The sequence below is a fragment of the Dendrobates tinctorius genome, unplaced genomic scaffold, assembly GCF_039654945.1.
Source record: "Dendrobates tinctorius isolate UK_male_01 unplaced genomic scaffold, ASM3965494v1 ptg000203l, whole genome shotgun sequence".
Lineage (NCBI taxonomy): Eukaryota > Metazoa > Chordata > Amphibia > Anura > Dendrobatidae > Dendrobates > Dendrobates tinctorius.
Genome location: NW_027361870.1, coordinates 23,598,261 through 23,614,941, shown reverse-complemented (window position 1 = coordinate 23,614,941; position 16,681 = coordinate 23,598,261). Strand labels below are relative to the sequence as shown.

Genomic DNA, 16,681 nt, shown 5'->3' with positions numbered 1-16,681 from the left:
GTTTCGCTCACGAAGACGATTGAGACCCTTCAGGCCCCGATAGGGGTAGAGATGACGGCTCGCCTGTTTGGGAGGGGTCATCCAGCTCACAAGAGCCTCCGGCCTGCAGGGGCCGCACACTCTCTAGGCAGACGCACAGGAAAAGAGCCCGTACTGCGTCTCCTGGCCCCTCCGGTGCCTCAGCATCCGTGAGTGCGGCATCTCGCTCACCGTCACCATTTTCTAAGAGCGAGCAGAGTTCAGGTGATGACTGGGAAGAGTCCTTGGACCTGGATACCCCGGGGTACCGGGAGACGGTAGACAGTCTTATTGAAGCAGTCAATCAGACTCTGGGTATTGACGATGATGTCTCCCTAACCGCAGGTCATAAGGTATCCTTTAAGAAGACCAGGAGACCACATAGAGTATTTAGCACTCATCCTGAGTTCGAGGATATAGTGCAGCGGCATAGGGAACGTCCAGACAAACGTTTTTCAGGACAAAAAACGCTGGAAACGAGATATCCGTTCGCATCGGAACTTTGTAAAAAATGGGCGGAATCTCCGGTAGTGGATCCCCCAGTGTCACGCCTAGCTTCAATGTCCTTGTTGTCAGTACCTAGCGGTTCTTCCATTAAGGACCCCACGGATCGACTCATAGAAGCTTTAGCTCGCTCGGTGTATGAAGCATCGGGATCAGCGCTCTTTCCTTCTTTTGCGGCAACATGGGTAGCCAAAGCCATGATGTCATGGTCAGATTCTTTAAACAAGGTCCTACAGGATAGAGATTTGCAGACGGAAGTGGCGGAGATAGCAAGTCAGATCGCGATGGCGGGTGACTATTTAATGCATCCTTGGATGCGGCTAATGGCGCGGCTATAGCGGCAGCAAATGCAATCGCCATTAGGAGAGCCTTGTGGTTAAGGTTATGGCGGGCTGATTCTATTTCTAAGAAGTCTTTGACTTCCCTGCCTTTTCAGGGTAATCTGCTATTTGGGGAGAAATTAGACAAGTTCATTTCAGATGCTACAGGGGGAAAAAGCAGCTTCCTTCCACAGCAAAAGATTAGGCCGCCTTTTCGTCAACCTCAGGCGCGCTTTCGAGCATTTTGCACCCCTGGGTGGATGGCAGCGGCCAGTACCTCCACCCCAGCTCGCTATAACCAAGACAAGGAGCGTCAGGTCACGTATAGAACCAACCCGCTGGGTAGGATGCGGGGCCGCCCACCCAGATCAAGGGGGGCCAAGGTCCCAGAAGCACTCAGCGAAATGACTCGAGGCATTCAGTACCCGAGGACAGCAGAGTAGGCGGACGTCTGCGCAGGTTCTGACGCGTCTGGGTCGCGGTGGCGGGCGACGCATGGGTGGCAGAATTAGTGTGTTCCGGGTACAAAATAGAGTTTGTCAAAGATCCGCCAAGACGATTTTTTCTTTCCCGGCTTCCCAAAACGGAATCCCGGGCAGAGGCATTTCTAGGGCCCATCGAGGTGTTGCGGCGCAACGGGGTCATTGTCCCTGTACCAGAGTGCGAGAAGACCCAAGGATTTTATTCCAATCTGTTCGCAGTCCCCAAGAAGGACTGAACAGTAAGGCCGGTTCTGGACCTAAAGCTCCTGAACAGGTTCATCAGGGTCAGGCGTTTTCGCATGGAATCTCTCCGGTCGGTCATATCGTCCATGGAGCACGGAGAATATTTGGCCTCGATCGATGTCCAGGATGCCTACCTGCACATCCCTATTTTTCCCCCGCATCAAAGGTTCCTTCGGTTTGCAATCGAGGGCCGGCATTTTCAGTTTGTGGCCCTACCTTTCGGGTTGGCCACGGCCCCCAGGATATTCACGAAAGTGATGGCGGTCGTCATGGCCGTTCTACATTCTCGGGGCATAGTGGTTTTGCCGTACTTAGACAACCTCTTAGTAAAGGGGCCGTCCTTTCGGGCTTGCGAGGAGAATGTGAGCATCACACTGGATACCCTATCTCGCCTAGGATGGTTGATCAACGGGAAGAAATCTTCCCTTACCCCAGCTCAGAGGATTTTATTCCTGGGGATGATTTTCGACACTTCCCGAGGGTTGGTAATTCTCCCTCAGGACAAGGCTCGGGCGCTCCGGCAGGGAGTCCGAAGTCTTCAACAACCGGGCCCTCACACTGTCCGGTTCGGGATGAGGGTTCTAGGAAGAATGGTGGCGGCGATGGAAGCAATTCCGTTTGTTCAATTTCATCTCTGTCCCCTGCAGCATGCTCTCTTAGCGGCTTGGGACGGGAGTCCGTTCTCCCTCGATCATCAGTGCAGGTTGCCCTCTCAGGTTCGACGGGCGCTTCAATGGTGGACACACGACTCTTCTCTTCGTCAGGGGAAGCCTTTTCCCCCAGATCATTGGTTGGTAATCACGACCGATGCAAGTCTTTTCGGCTGGGGGGCAATCTTCCGGCATCACACGGCTCAGGGGCAATGGTCGCCTCAGGAGGCTCGTCTTCCGATCAACCAGTTGGAGATTCGAGCGGTGCAGTTGGCGCTGCAGCGTTTTCAGCACTTGCTAGCAGGACGCCCAGTCCGAGTTCAGTCAGACAACGCCACGGCAGTGGCGTACGTGAATCACCAGGGAGGCACGCGCAGCAGGGCAACCATGCGCGAGATAGAGCATATGCTCCGTTGGGCCGAGAGGCACCACTCGGTAATCTCTGCCGTTCACATACCAGGTGTGGAAAATTGGGCAGCAGATTTCCTAAGCCGGCAGGGCGTCGCGGCCGGGGAATGGTCCCTTCACCCCGAGGTCTTCCAGCAGATTTGCCAATGATGGGGGACTCCAGACGTGGATCTGATGGCGTCCAGGGAGAATGCCAAGGTGAGCACGTTTGTCGCTCGGTCTCAGGACCCGCGAGCGATCGCGGTGGATGCGTTAGTCCTACCGTGGAGCCAGTTTCGGCTCCCATACCTGTTTTCCCCACTGCCGCTTCTCCCAAGGGTCATCAGAAAGATCAAGACAGAGGGGGTCCCGGCAATTCTGCTGGCCCCGGACTGGCCCCGTCGAGTATGGTACGCGGATCTAGTGCAGCTCCTCGCAGACGTGCCTTGGCGTCTACCGGAACGGCCAGACTTACTGTCTTAGGGGCCGATCTGCCACCCGAACTTAGGGGCCCTGTGTTTGGCGGCATGGCCGTTGAATCTTGGATTCTGACCCAGGCGGGATTTGGGCGTGAAGTGGTTGCAACAATGGTTAGCGCCCGGAAGCCGGCCTCGGCGAAAATTTATCATAACACTTGGAAGGTTTTCTTCCATTGGTGTCGAGAACACGGGGTTGCGCCATTATCCTTTTCGGTCCCCAACATCCTGGCTTTTCTGCAGTCCGGCCTGGACGCAGGGTTGGCGCCAAGTTCCCTTAGGAGGCAGATTTCGGCCTTGTCGGTCCTTTTTCAGCGAAAGATCGCTACCAATATGCAGGTCAGGACGTTCATTCAGGGGGTCTCTCATTTGGTGCCCCCCTATAGAGCACCCATAGACGCCTGGGACCTTAACCTGGTCCTGGGTGTCCTACAGGAAGCCCCGTTTGAACCATTACAGGAAATTTCATTGTCATATCTCTCCAGGAAGGTTGTATTCTTGGTAGCCATAACTTCCATTAGGCGGGTCTCGGAGTTAGGAGCATCATCTTGCAGAGCTCCTTTTCTGACTTTTTTTTAAGGATAAAGTAGTCCTTAGACCACCGCCGCCTTTTCTGCCGAAGGTCGTGTCCTCTTTCCATATTAATGAGGACATTGTTTTGCCTTCGTTTTGTCCAGCGCCAGTACACAGAGTGGAAAGGACGCTCCACTCTTTAGATCTGGTAAGAGCTCTCAGGAGGTACTTGTCAAGGACAGCACCTTTTCGCCAGACGGACTCGTTGTTTGTGATTCCGGAAAGGCGCAGGAAGGGTCTCGCAGCCTCACGATCAACCATAGCCAGATGGATTCGCCTAACTATTCAGGAGGCTTACCGTATTAGAGGCGCACCGATTCCAACAGGGATAGGGGCGCACTCTACTCGGGCAGTGGGCGCCTCTTGGGCGCTTCGGCACCAGGCTTCGGCAGAGCGGGTATGCAAAGCAGCAACCTGGTCCAGCCTGCACACTTTTTGTAAGTATTACAATGTGCATACTCGGGCCTCGTCGGATGCGAGTCTGGGTAGGAAAATTCTCCAAGCAGCAGTGGCACACCTTTAGACAGGAGGGCATGCGGCTTGGATCGGTGAGTTGTCCTCCCACCCAGGGACTGCTTTAGGACGTCCCACAGTCTGTGTCCCCCAATGAGACGAAGGAGAAACATGGATTTTTGTAAGTACTCACCGTAAAATCCTTTTCTCCGAGACGCTCATTGGGGGACACAGCACCCACCCTGATAGCCAGTTGGCTCTTGTTTATTTAATTAGTATAATTCCTTATTTAATGTAGGGTGGTCCTTTTTCAGACATATGATTTTCTGCGTTAAGGCTAATTTTTGGATGTTCTCCTGCTTTTGCACTAAACTGGTTTCCGCCCGCTATCGGGGCGAGAGTGTATGCGGAGGAGGAGCTAACTTGTTTTTTGTATGCCTAGTGTCAGCCTCCAGACGGCAGTAGCACACACCCACAGTCTCTGTGTCCCCCAATGAGCGTCTCGGAGAAAAGGATTTTACGGTGAGTACTCACAAAAATCCATGTTTTTAACGTTATTTTTTTTTTTAAGTCAGAGAAACAAAGACTGAAAAAAAAAATTGACATTGGCCCAATTGATACTGACTTTCACATTATAGTTGACATGTTATTTTACTGTGCAGTTAAAGCTGTAACAGCGAGACCCAAAAAACTATGCTAGAATCTGTTGTTTTTCCATCGTGCCCCGCAATTATATTTATTTTGGGTTTTCTAATACTTCATATAGTAAAGTAAATGGTATCACTTAAATCATCTTGTCTCGCCAAAAACAAACCTTTTTATGCTGTTACAGTGACATGAAAAAAAAAGGCGATAAGATGAAAAATGGCAGCAGCGCTAAGGGGTTACACATCTATAACTCGATTTTGTTCTTAAATCTTGCAGTAGCGAGATATGTCCAATGTGTGGGATTGTGGTGGGGTTATTCAATAGTGGTGCGTCAGTCGGAGGAATGTTTCCAGCAGGTCCATGCTAGGAGATAAATGATGTCTTCCCTTCGCATAACATTACTTTAATTCTCAAAAAATTAATTACAGGGGAGAGGTTATCAGATTTTTACAGAACCTGTCACTTGTAAGCGTTCTGTTAAAACACACAGCGTGAAAGTGCGACCTGTAGAATGAATGGATTTTGTTTGCACAGCTTCTTTTTGTTTCATTGTGCTGAAATGTATTTGCATAGGTCGCCATCTGCAAAACAAATACAAGCGCCTTAATTAAACGTGACATTTGCACCATTCAGGATGGTGTCTGAGACGTTAATGTTTCTAATTAAATAGCAATCATTTGTTAGAAACCTGAGCTTGCCCTTATTTATGTATGATTCTCGCATCTTCTCATGGAACAAGATGGATATGCATTCTCCATGTAATTCAATGCATTTCCTACAAGGATCGAAGGTCTGATTAGGACTGTGTCTCCTGACCAAATAATCTGTGAACGTTGATGGCAAAACAAAGCCAGTTGTACATTATTACGTACCTAAAACATACATTAAGGCATCTTCCAGTAGACGGACATTTTTTAAGGATTTTCCCCTATGGTAAAAACCATGTTGGGCATTACTAACTAGGGAAAATAGCTCCAACATTGTGAAGTAAGGCTATGTGCCCACGTTAGCGTTTTTAAACGCTCAGGAAACTGATCCCCTTCCCAGAAAACGCGCATTTTATTTCCGCGCGGTTCTTGCGCAAAAGACGAGCGTTTTTGACGCATTTTTTTCCGCGTGTTTTCTGGGAACATTGGAAAAGGCTAAAAACACTCAGCAATACGGAAGTTAATGAGCATGCTGCGTTTTTAGCCGCTAAGCAATTCCTGAGCATTTTAAAAACGCATGCATTGGCACAAAAAGCCAAAAACGCATGCAATTTAATGTGAAGCTTCTTTTAAGCGTTTCTGCAGCGTCTGAGTCGGCACAAACGTTGCGTAAACGCTTAAAAAACGCAACGTGGGCACACAGCCTAAGAAAACTTCTCTTCTTACAATATTACTATGGTAGAAAAGTTTTTACTTTTTGTTTTTTACTTGTTTTAATTTTCTGGGTCACTTTTTTACAATCTATCATTTTTCTTTTTAAAAACTATGCTGGTCAGTGAGGACTTCTTTCTAAATTTTAATAAAATGGCAACCAGAAACATGCAAAACTTTTCTTTTTTTTGTATAGTTCAGTATAATCGTTCTACAATCACAATTTGGTTCTTTTCACTAGGTCGGTCTGTCAAGATTTTGTGATTAAGCTGTACTAAAAAATTGGCATTAAAATGGGCAATAAGGAGAAGGAAAAAGGTGTCGGCCTCAATCATAACATGCACCAAACTTAGAGATACATCTCTCGTAATAAATTTGCTGCAACTGTATGTGATCATCTACTATGAGCGGCATAGATTTAACCCATTAACAACTGCCAGTATGCCTTGATTAAGGGCGGTGGTTAAGGGGCGTAATTCGTCAGTGACACTTTTTAACAGCGCTGAGGAATAAGAGTATAGCGGCGATTCCTGCAGGTGTCAGCTGTATGTGACACCTTTAAAACATTCATTATTCCGACATTTGGCAAATATTAATTATTGTAAACCTAATTGACCAAAAACGGGAAAGGTTTATTTTGATTTTCATGTCAGATATTGAGAAAAACATGCTTGTGTATGGAAGCTCCAGTTCTGCTAGTTTTCTGTAGGTAGGTGAAGGCTAAGGGTATGTGCACACAGTGCGGATTTGCCTCTGCGGAGCCGCTGCAGATCTGCAAGTCCTGTACAGTACAATGTTAATCTATGGAAATTAAAAACCGCTGTGCACATGCTACGGAAAATTCTGCGCGGAAACGATGCAGGTTCATTTCCGCAGCATGTCAATTCTTTGGGCGGATCTGCAGCGTTTCTGCACCCATTGACTCGCATTGATCCGCAGCAAAACTGCAGGTCTAAAAAAGATCTGCGGTTTTGATGCAGATGAAACGCTGCAGATCAGGAGGGGGGGGAAGAGTGTGGGCGATGACTATGTGCGTGTATGGTATGTGGGCAGTGACAGTGTGTGTTTATGGTGTGTGTGTGGTGACTGTGTGCATGTATGGGCCTATGTGTGTGTGTGGGGGGTCTGCCGGGCCTATGCGGGGGTCATCGGCTGAGCTGGGGGGTCTGCTGGGTCTGTGCGGGGGTCATCGACTGCGGTGGGGGTCTGCCGGGCCTGTGTGGGGGGTCATCGGCTGTGTGGGGGAGGGGTCTTCTGGGCTTGTGCGGGGGGGGTTTCAAGCCTGTCCGGGGGTCATTGGCTGTGCGGTGATGTGTGTGTATGCAGGCATCATCCGATGGGACTACAAGTCCCATCGGGCTATGCCTGCTACACTGACAGTCAGTGACACATTAGCCAGTGATGGGACAGTAGTAGTCTCATCATTTGGCTAATGTGTTGAATGTAAAAAAAAAAAAAAGTCATTCAGAGCATAGAACATACACATACAGTCATCGCCAAAAGTATTGACACCCCTGCAATTCTGTCAAATAATATTCAGTTTCTTCCTGAAAATGATTGCAAACACAAATTCTTTGGTATTATTATCTTCAATTAATTTGTCTTAAATGAAAAAACACAAAAGAGAATGAAGCTAAAAGCAAAACATTGATCATTTCACACAAAACTCCAAAAATGGGCCGGACAAAAGTATTGGCACCCTCAGCCTAATACTTGGTTGCACAACCTTTAGCCAAAATAACTGCGACCAACCGCTTCCGGTAACCATCAATGAGTTTCTTACAATGCTCTGCTGGAATTTTAGACCATTCTTCTTTGGCAAACTACTCCAGGTCCCTGATATTTGAAGGGTGCCTTCTCCAAACTGCCATTTTTAGATCTCTCCACAGGTGTTCTATGGGATTCAGGTCTGGACTCATTGCTGGCCACCTTAGAAGTCTCCAGTGCTTTCTCTCAAACCATTATCTAGTGCTTTTTGAAGTGTGTTTTGGGTTATTGTCCTGCTGGAAGACCCATGACCTCTGAGGTAGACCCAGCTTTCTCACACTGGGCCCTACATTATGCTGCAAAATTTTTTGGTAGTCTTCTGACTTCATAATGCCATGCACACAGTCAAGCAGTCCAGTGCCAGAGGCAGCAAAGCAACCCCAAAACATCAGGGAACCTCCGCCATGTTTGACTGTAGGGACCGTGTACTTTTCTTTGAATGCCTCTTTTTTCTCCTGTAAACTCTATGTTGATGCTTTTGCCCTAAAAGCTCTACTTTTGTCTCATCTGACCAGAGAACATTCTTCCAAAATGTTTTAGGCTTTTTCAGGTAAGTTTTGGCAAACTCCAGCCTGGCTTTTTTATGTCTCGGGGTAAGAAGTGGAGTCTTCCTGGGTCTCCTACCATACAGTCCCTTTTCATTCAGATGCCGACGGATAGTACGGGTTGACACCGTTGTACTCTCGGACTGCAGGGCAGCTTGAACTTCTTTGGATGTTAGTAGAGGTTCTTTATCCAACATCCGCACAATCTTGCGTTGAAATCTCTTGTCAATTTTTCTTTTCCGTCCACATCTAGGGAGGTTAGCCACAGTGCCATGGGCTTTAAACTTCTTGATGACACTGCGCACGGTAGACACAGGAACATTCTGGTCTTTGGAGATGGACTTGTAGCCTTGAGATTGCTCATGCTTCCTCACAATTTGGTTTCTCAAGTCCTCAGACAGTTCTTTGGTCTTCTTTCTTTTCTCCATGCTCAATGTGGTACGTACAAGGACACAGGACAGAGGTTGAGTCAACTTTAATCCATGTCAACTGGCTGCAAGTGTGATTTAGTTATTGCCAACACCTGTTAGGTGCCACAGATAAGTTATAGGTGCTGTTAATTACACAAATTAGAGAAGCATCACATGATTTTTCGAACAGTGCCAATACTTTTGTCCACCCTCTTTGTTATGTTTGGTGTGGAATTATATCCAATTTGGCTTTAGGACAATTCTTTTTGTGTTTTTTCATTTAAGACAAATTAAATGAAGATAATAATACCAAAGAATTTGTATTTGCAAGCATTTTCAGGAAGAAACTGAGTATTATCTGACAGAATTGCAGGGGTGTCAATACATTTGGCCATGACTGTAACATAGAGTACATACTCACCAATCACCTAATTCCCCGAAGCCCTCGATCACCTGTAATAAAGATAAAATAATAAACCAACCTATACTAAGCTTTCCGCCTTAGTCCAATTAATAACGAGGGTCCCACGACGATTTCCCCTATAGAACAGTGACATCAGGTGATGTCAGTGCTCTACAGGGGTTCCAGCGGTGAAATGACAGGCGGAGGTCACCCTCCGCGGTGTATCCCTCCGCCGCTGCTGGTAGAGAGGTCACTTCAGTTCATTTTCTCACCGGCAATGTAATAGGGGAAATCGTTGTGGGACACTCGTTATTAATTGGACTGCGTCGGACAGGAAGTATACGGTTGGTTTATTTTTTTACTTTTTATTATAGGAGATCGAGGGCGTCGTTTGGATCAATATCCATGGCATCTTCCCAGGCTATGATTATCAGCCCTCAGCTGTCTGCATAGCCTTTATGGCTAGAAAATAAAGAGGGGCCCCACGTCATTTTTTTTTGGTCCCCCTATTTTAGTAGACAGTAAAGGCTAGGCAGACAGCTGTGGGCTGATATTCATAGCCTGGGAAGGGGCCATGGGTATTACCCCCCCCCAGGCTACAAATATTGTCCCCCGGTCGTCGGCTTTCCCCCTCTGGTGCAGAAAATTGCGCAGGAGCCCACACCATTTTTTTCCCTTTTTTTTAAATATATATGGCTATATATCTTTAGATATATCTATTGATATGTCTCTAGATATATCTATGGAAAAATCTATGGATATATCTATAGATAGATAGATCTATCCATACATCTATCTATCTATATCTAACTATCCCATATCTATCTATCTATTATAATGTCTATCTGTGTGTGTAATGGAGTGTAGGTTGGACAAATGTAAAACAGGAGGTTGGACAGAAATGACATCACAAATCTTTTTTTTTTTTTTGTTAAATAACATATCTTTATTTAGCTTACAAAAACGCATACAAATCCGCAGGGAAAACCACACTGAGAAACCGCATCAAATCCGCGTAAAAAAAGCACCTGCGTTTTCTGCCAAGAGATGCAGATTTTATGCGTTTTTGCCCCGTTTTTTAGCTGCAAAAACGTATAAAATAAGCAAGCCATTGAATTCAATGGCATTCCGCACATGCTGTGCTAATGCTGCGTATTTTTCCGCAGCTAAATTGCATCGCGGAAAAATACGCAGCATGCTCATTCTTCTTGCGGAAAATGTGCGGATGGTACCCAGGGTCTGGAGGAGAGGAGACTGTCCTCCAGGCCCTGGGTGCCGTATCCCTGGTAAAAAAAAGAATTAAAATAAAAAAATTGTTGATATTCTCACCTTCCGGCGTCCCCAGGCCTCAATGATGCTCCCGGCAGCTCCCGTTTCCAGTGATGCCTTGCGCAACAATGACCTGTCATTGTCGCAAGGCATCACTGGGACCGGGAGCTGCCGAGAGCATCGCGAGGACCGGGAAGGCTGCGGCGGATGCCGTAAGGTGAGAATATTCCGATTTTTTTTTTTTATTTTATTTTATTTTTTTTTTTAAATTATTTTTAACATTATATCTTTTTACTACTGATGCAGCATAGGCAGCCTCAATAGTAAAAAAAAAGTTGGTCAAACACTATGTTTGACGAGTGTGACCAGCCTGTCAATCAGCATGCGGATTTTTCGCGTATTTCCCGCGTCAGGGAGTTGCGGAATTCCCGCGGAAAAATCAGTGAAAAATCCACACGTGGGTACATAGCCTTAATGTCTCTTTGTAATGTCCTAATGAGCTGTAAAACATAATTTCTTAGTGATTTCTTTTGTTTCCATTTTTAAAAACGCCCAGAATCCCGTCTTTTTGATTTTTATTCAGAAGCCACCTCCATTTTCTCATCGCTTCAATGTTACATTTTGATCCTAATGATTCTACTTTTATTTATTTCTGTACATTTTTTTGCTTCTCTAAATAATAATACGACTGTACCAGACTCGACCGCAAAAGAAAAAGCAATGCGTCTCGGACTGGCACTGGCTTTTGATGTTGAAAAATTCAGACATGAAAGTTTTTCTTTCCTTTACAGTCCTCTTTATTTAAAGTTTGATATATTTTTATTTTTAAAGCTGAAAGGAATATTTGTTATGGACTTAACCAAAACACTTTAATTGGCAGTTACACTGTGTGTCCGATCCTCGTAATGTGTGTTTTATCCTAATTCGACTTTCTGTAATTTGGAGAAACTAGAGGCTCCTTGGATTTTCGACTGAGTGCAGTGATAAACAAGCCCTTTCCGGCAGTAATAAGCAGATGATTATATGTATGTAATGATTCTGGCTGCGCAAATAAATGAAAGCTTGTAGTGTAATGCGGGGTCCTGTATCAATGTCATTATTATCCACTTATTATGGAATAATGTTCTACAAATAAAAGCCCCCGTGTTGCCCTACCAAATCTAAATTGCTAACCAGTTTTCCATCGAATGTAAACTTCATATAATTTTTCAGTCTCCATTTTGTGACCTCTATATAATATGCAAGATTATTTATTCTAATTATATTATTCATATAATTATTGGTCATTAATTTATTTGATTTACAATGTAATCCTAGAAAAAAATCTGTAACTGAGTACACTAGTATTGGCTAACGTGACATTTTATGTTGGCTTCATATGGATAATACTGTAGACAAATCAAGGGGTTGGCTTGCAGTTTTTTGTTTTTTTTTTACTAAAATGCAAAGGAATTATGTGATCTTTAACTTTAGGCCTTTTAGGGATCAACTCATCTTCAACTTGCTTAATTGTTCACAATAACAGTAATTTTGACCAGGGGTGCCCAAACTTTTACATGCCTCTGTACGTGTGCTCACCCACTGGTTGTGATGGTAGTTGCAGCCTGTAAATTGTTTTACTATCTTTATGATGATATATTGTTTTAAATTTGCTTTGTGAAAACTTGGGAGTCCTTTACCAATTTCAAGAAAAGATGAGTTGACACATCTGTACCGTAAGTTTATTCTTCCTGCATCCACCAAAGGGAATGGTTAAAGGTCAAATTTTGTCCCACCCACGCAGAACATGTGCTGGTCCTTTTTTAATAGAATTATAATTTTTATTGTTGACATGATGCAGGCAGACATTTCAGTCCAGTATAATAATCTTTTTGCAATTTGTCAAATGATTGGCTTAAAAGTAATAGCCAAGTGTAGTTGTGTACTACAGGGTCTTTTGGGATCACTATGTCAGAACGTGCGCTGTCTGGATAATCATCTGATGTTCCGGTGGATTAAAAACACATGTGACGCACAGAAAGTGAAAAAGTCGGTTGGACAGTGTTCACACCAACCAAAGACTAAAACACAAAGAAAAAAATGCAGTATGACAAACGTGCAAAAATACTCTGCTGTAAAAAATATAACAGTAGACAGCCAGTGCTAGTAAAAAATAACAAAAACAGGGTATTTAGTTGATACGTTTTTTGCAAAAAATGTATACGAAGCTACTCCACCAACGTCACGGTATACCCATCTCGGAGCAGTCCTATCTAATGTACTTAAAACCTGATCATGTGAACAATACCTAAATGAGCAGGATTCAGAAAGGCGCTTCCTAATGTAGGCACGCTGTGTAAGAGATGGCTCATTATGTGCATGTCACACAAGAGAGGGGTGGGAATCTATTAGTTCCTTGCTCAGACACAGAAAAAACACAGTATGACAAACGTGCATAAATACTCTGTTGTAAAATATATGCAACAGTAAGCAGCAAGTGCTAGTAAAAGATGTTAACAAAACCAGGGTATTTATACTTTTTTTGCAAAAAAATGTACGCTAAGCCACTCCACCACGTCACGGAATACCCCTCTCGGAGCAGTCCTATCTAATATATTTAAAACCTGATCATGTGAACAATACCTTCATGTGCAGGGTTCAGAAAGGCGCTGCCCGGTATGGGCTCGCTGGGCAAAATGGGTTTTTATATGCATGTCCCCAAAGAGAGAGGCGGGGATCTCCCAAAGCTTGCATAAGCAAGAAATCAATAGATTCAGAACACATGACACATGCACAAAAAATGAACAGGTCAGTAAGACCCTGTTCACACCACCCAAGAACTAAAACACAGAAAAAACACACAGTATGACAAATGTGCATAAATACTCTTCTAAAATATACACTCACTGGCCACTTTATTAGGTACACCATGCTAGTAACGGGTTGGACCCCCTTTTGCCTTCAGAACTGCCTCAATTCTTCGTGGCAGAGATTCAACAAGGTGCTGGAAGCATTCCTCAGAGATTTTGGACCATATTGACATGATGGCATCACACAGTTGGCGCAGATTTGTCGGCTGCACATCCCTGATGCGAATCTCCCGTTCCACCACATCCCAAAGATGCTCTATTGGATTGAGATCTGGTGACTGAGGAGGCCATTTGAGTACAGTGAACTCATTGTCATGTTCAAGAAACCAATCTGAGATGATTCGAGCTTTATGACATGGCGCATTATCCTGCTGAAAGTAGCCATCAGATGCCTGTTCTTAGCTGAGAGGAGTGGTACCCAGTGTGGTCTTCTGCTGCTGTAGCCCATCTGCCTCAAAGTTCGACGCACTGTGCGTTCAGAGATGCTCTTCTGCCTACCTTGGTTGTAACGGGCGGCAATTTGAGTCACTGTTGCCTTTCTATCAGCTCGAACCAGTATGCCCATTCTCCTCTGACCTCTGGCATCAACAAGGCATTTCCGGCCACAGAACTGCCGCTCACTGGATTTTTTTTCTTTTTCGGACCATTCTCTGTAAACCCTAGAGATGGTTGTGCGTGAAAATCCCAGTAGATCAGCAGTTTCTGAAATACTCAGACCAGCCCTTCTGGAACCAACAATCATGCCACGTTCAAAGGCACTCAAATCACCTTTCTTCCCCATACTGATGCTCGGTTTGAACTGCAGGAGATTGTCTTGACCATGTCTACATGCCTAAATGCACTGAGTTGCCGCCATGTGATTGGCTGATTAGAAATTAAGTCTTAACACACAGTTGGACAGGTGTACCTAATAAAGTGGCCAGTGAGTGTATGTAACAATAAGCAGCAAGTGCTAGTAAAAGATGTTAACAAAACCAGGGTATTTAGTTGATACGTTTTTTGCAAAAAAGTTCCTTGCTCAGCAAGGTTTGGGAGATTCCCGCCCCTCTCTTGTGTGACATGCGCATAAAGAGCCATCTCTTACACAGCGTGCCTACATTATGAAGCGCCTTTCTGAATCCTGCTCATTTAGGTATTGTTCACATGATCAGGTTTTAAATACATTAGATAGGACTGTTCCGAGAAGGGTATACCGTGACATGGTGGAGTGGCTTCGTATACATTTTTTGCAAAAAACGTATCACCTAAATACCCTGTTTTTGTTTATCATTTTTTTACTGGCACTGGCTGTCTACTGTTATATTTTTTACAGCAGAGTGTTTTTGCACGTTTGTCATACTGCGTTTTTTCGTGATGTTCCAGTGGGCCAACCCAACCTTGTGAGAAATACTGCACATGTTTCCAATCCTATTGTTGACATCTTGCTAGCCTTACTGCAAGATTTTGTATGAAGATCATTGTTTAGGAGCGCACCGCTCCTCTGCCTCACAGTTTCCTACTTGCCGGTGGGGCGGTGCACTCCCAATAAATTCACAGTTTAGACCAGCATCTGAGACCACACTGCAAACAGCATAAATACATAATAAATGTCGTTGTATTTATACCAGTCCCTGTAATGTCATTTTGTTTTTCTTAATGCAGGTTCCAGAAAAAATTCTTGTGACAGTAATGAAGAACTGCAGTTGGAAAATGAAAAATCTCAATTAATGCTGCAAAGTAGTGACTCATTCATAGTTACACAGCAAAGTTCTGCTACCTTGAACTCCTTGCACAATCTGGAGAGAAAACAAGGCCTCGATGATGTACAGATTCGATCGAGCTTGGATGCATTTTATGAACAAAGCTCTTGGAGAGTGAAAAATGATTCTTTGTCTCACCGGTTTTCAGAGAAAATGTCACACTTGAGCAAGAAGCAGCATTTATATTCTTTACGGAGCTTCCAGTTGGGCAAGATTGTGTTAAATCAAGAGGGGGAGAAAGTATTACAGAACTATTCTCGAGAAGAGAACAAGAATATAGACCCTGTCCCTGGACTATCTAAGGATGTAGCCAAGTTCATTATGGACAAAAAGCCCCCACATGACTGACCTTTTTATATTGTATAATAAATGTGTCAGTTTAATAATATTACATTATTTTAACTTTATTGAGGTGTAGAGATGAGATCTATAAAAAAAAGGGGAGGGTATGGGAGGGATGGGGTAGTATGAGGGGCCCAGACACAATGGAAAGGTTTGGATCAAGAATTGATAGGGGGTATTATGTGTTATTAACCAAATGGCATTTGGTATATACAGATGTGGTGTGTTGTCTACGGGAATAAAGCCTGAGTTTCATTTAAGACACTAGTGAGTTTTTCACTCGTCATGAAGTTTCCGTATTTTTCGGACTATAAGACGCACTTTTTCCCAAAATTTTCTTTTTTGGGGGAAAATGGGGGTGCGTCTTATAGCCCGAATGTAATTGCCAGGAGTGTGGCGGAAGCAGGAGTCGGGCAATTCTGCCTGCCCTGGGCTGGGAAAGGGGGGTGTTCAGTGATCAGACGCTGCAGTGCGATGATCTGACTCCTATCCCAAGCTGGTTCAGTGGTGCGGGGGCTTCGTCGACATTTTGTGAAAGCCCAGAGCCCCTGCACTTCCATTGCTGCAATGTGGTGGCCTCCGGGAAAATGGCCACCAGAGGTGGTGTATGTGCATATTTGAGATCTTGGTACCGAACGCCTCTCGTGGTCCCCACTCCGCTGCTGATTCCCATCCTCCCTGTAAGCTGAATTCGGACTGTGACGTCCCCCCCCATTTGACACATTAATTTTTTTCCCCTATTTTCCTTTTTAAAATTTGGGGTGTGTCCAGGGCCGGACTGGCCATCTGGCAATTCTGGCAAATGCCAGAAGGGCCTGTCTGATTGTGGGCTGCCTTGTTTGCTACATTGTTGTCAGAATAGGTGTTCTCAAGACACCCATACTCCGTCACTTACTCCAGCAGGCCACGGTTATCATTAGAAATATTGGTCTTGTAACAAATCTTGCTTTCCTCCATCCAGGGTAATATTAGTAGTAATATATCCCATCTGGTGCTTGAGGATGGGCACAGCATGGGCCTGTGTGATTTCAAATGCCAGGGCTGAATTTCAGCCCCAGTCCGTACCTGGGTGTGTCTTATGGTCCATTGCATCTTAGGCCTCTTTCACACTTCCGTTTTTGACCATCAGTCAAAATCTGCCAGGTTTTGAAAAAAACGGATCCGCCATTTTTTTTGCGGATCTGTTTTTTTCCCCATTGAGTTGCATTACTGGCGGATCTTGACGGATGGACATCCGTTGGATCC

The 16,681-nt window shown here is 44.9% G+C and overlaps 1 protein-coding gene across 5 annotated transcripts in view; it reads left to right on the top strand.

Annotated features, from left to right (window-relative positions):
- Positions 1–15,696, top strand: part of SHLD1 (shieldin complex subunit 1) — a 131,425-nt gene extending 115,729 nt beyond the window's left edge. For all 5 annotated transcript variants that reach the window (XM_073553884.1, XM_073553880.1, XM_073553881.1 and 2 more), the window contains one exon: positions 14,997–15,696. In XM_073553884.1, coding sequence (XP_073409985.1) covers positions 14,997–15,442 — 446 coding nt within the window. In that variant the 3' untranslated portion in view covers positions 15,443–15,696. The remainder of the gene's footprint in view (positions 1–14,996) is intronic.
- Positions 15,697–16,681: the final 985 nt, after the last annotated feature.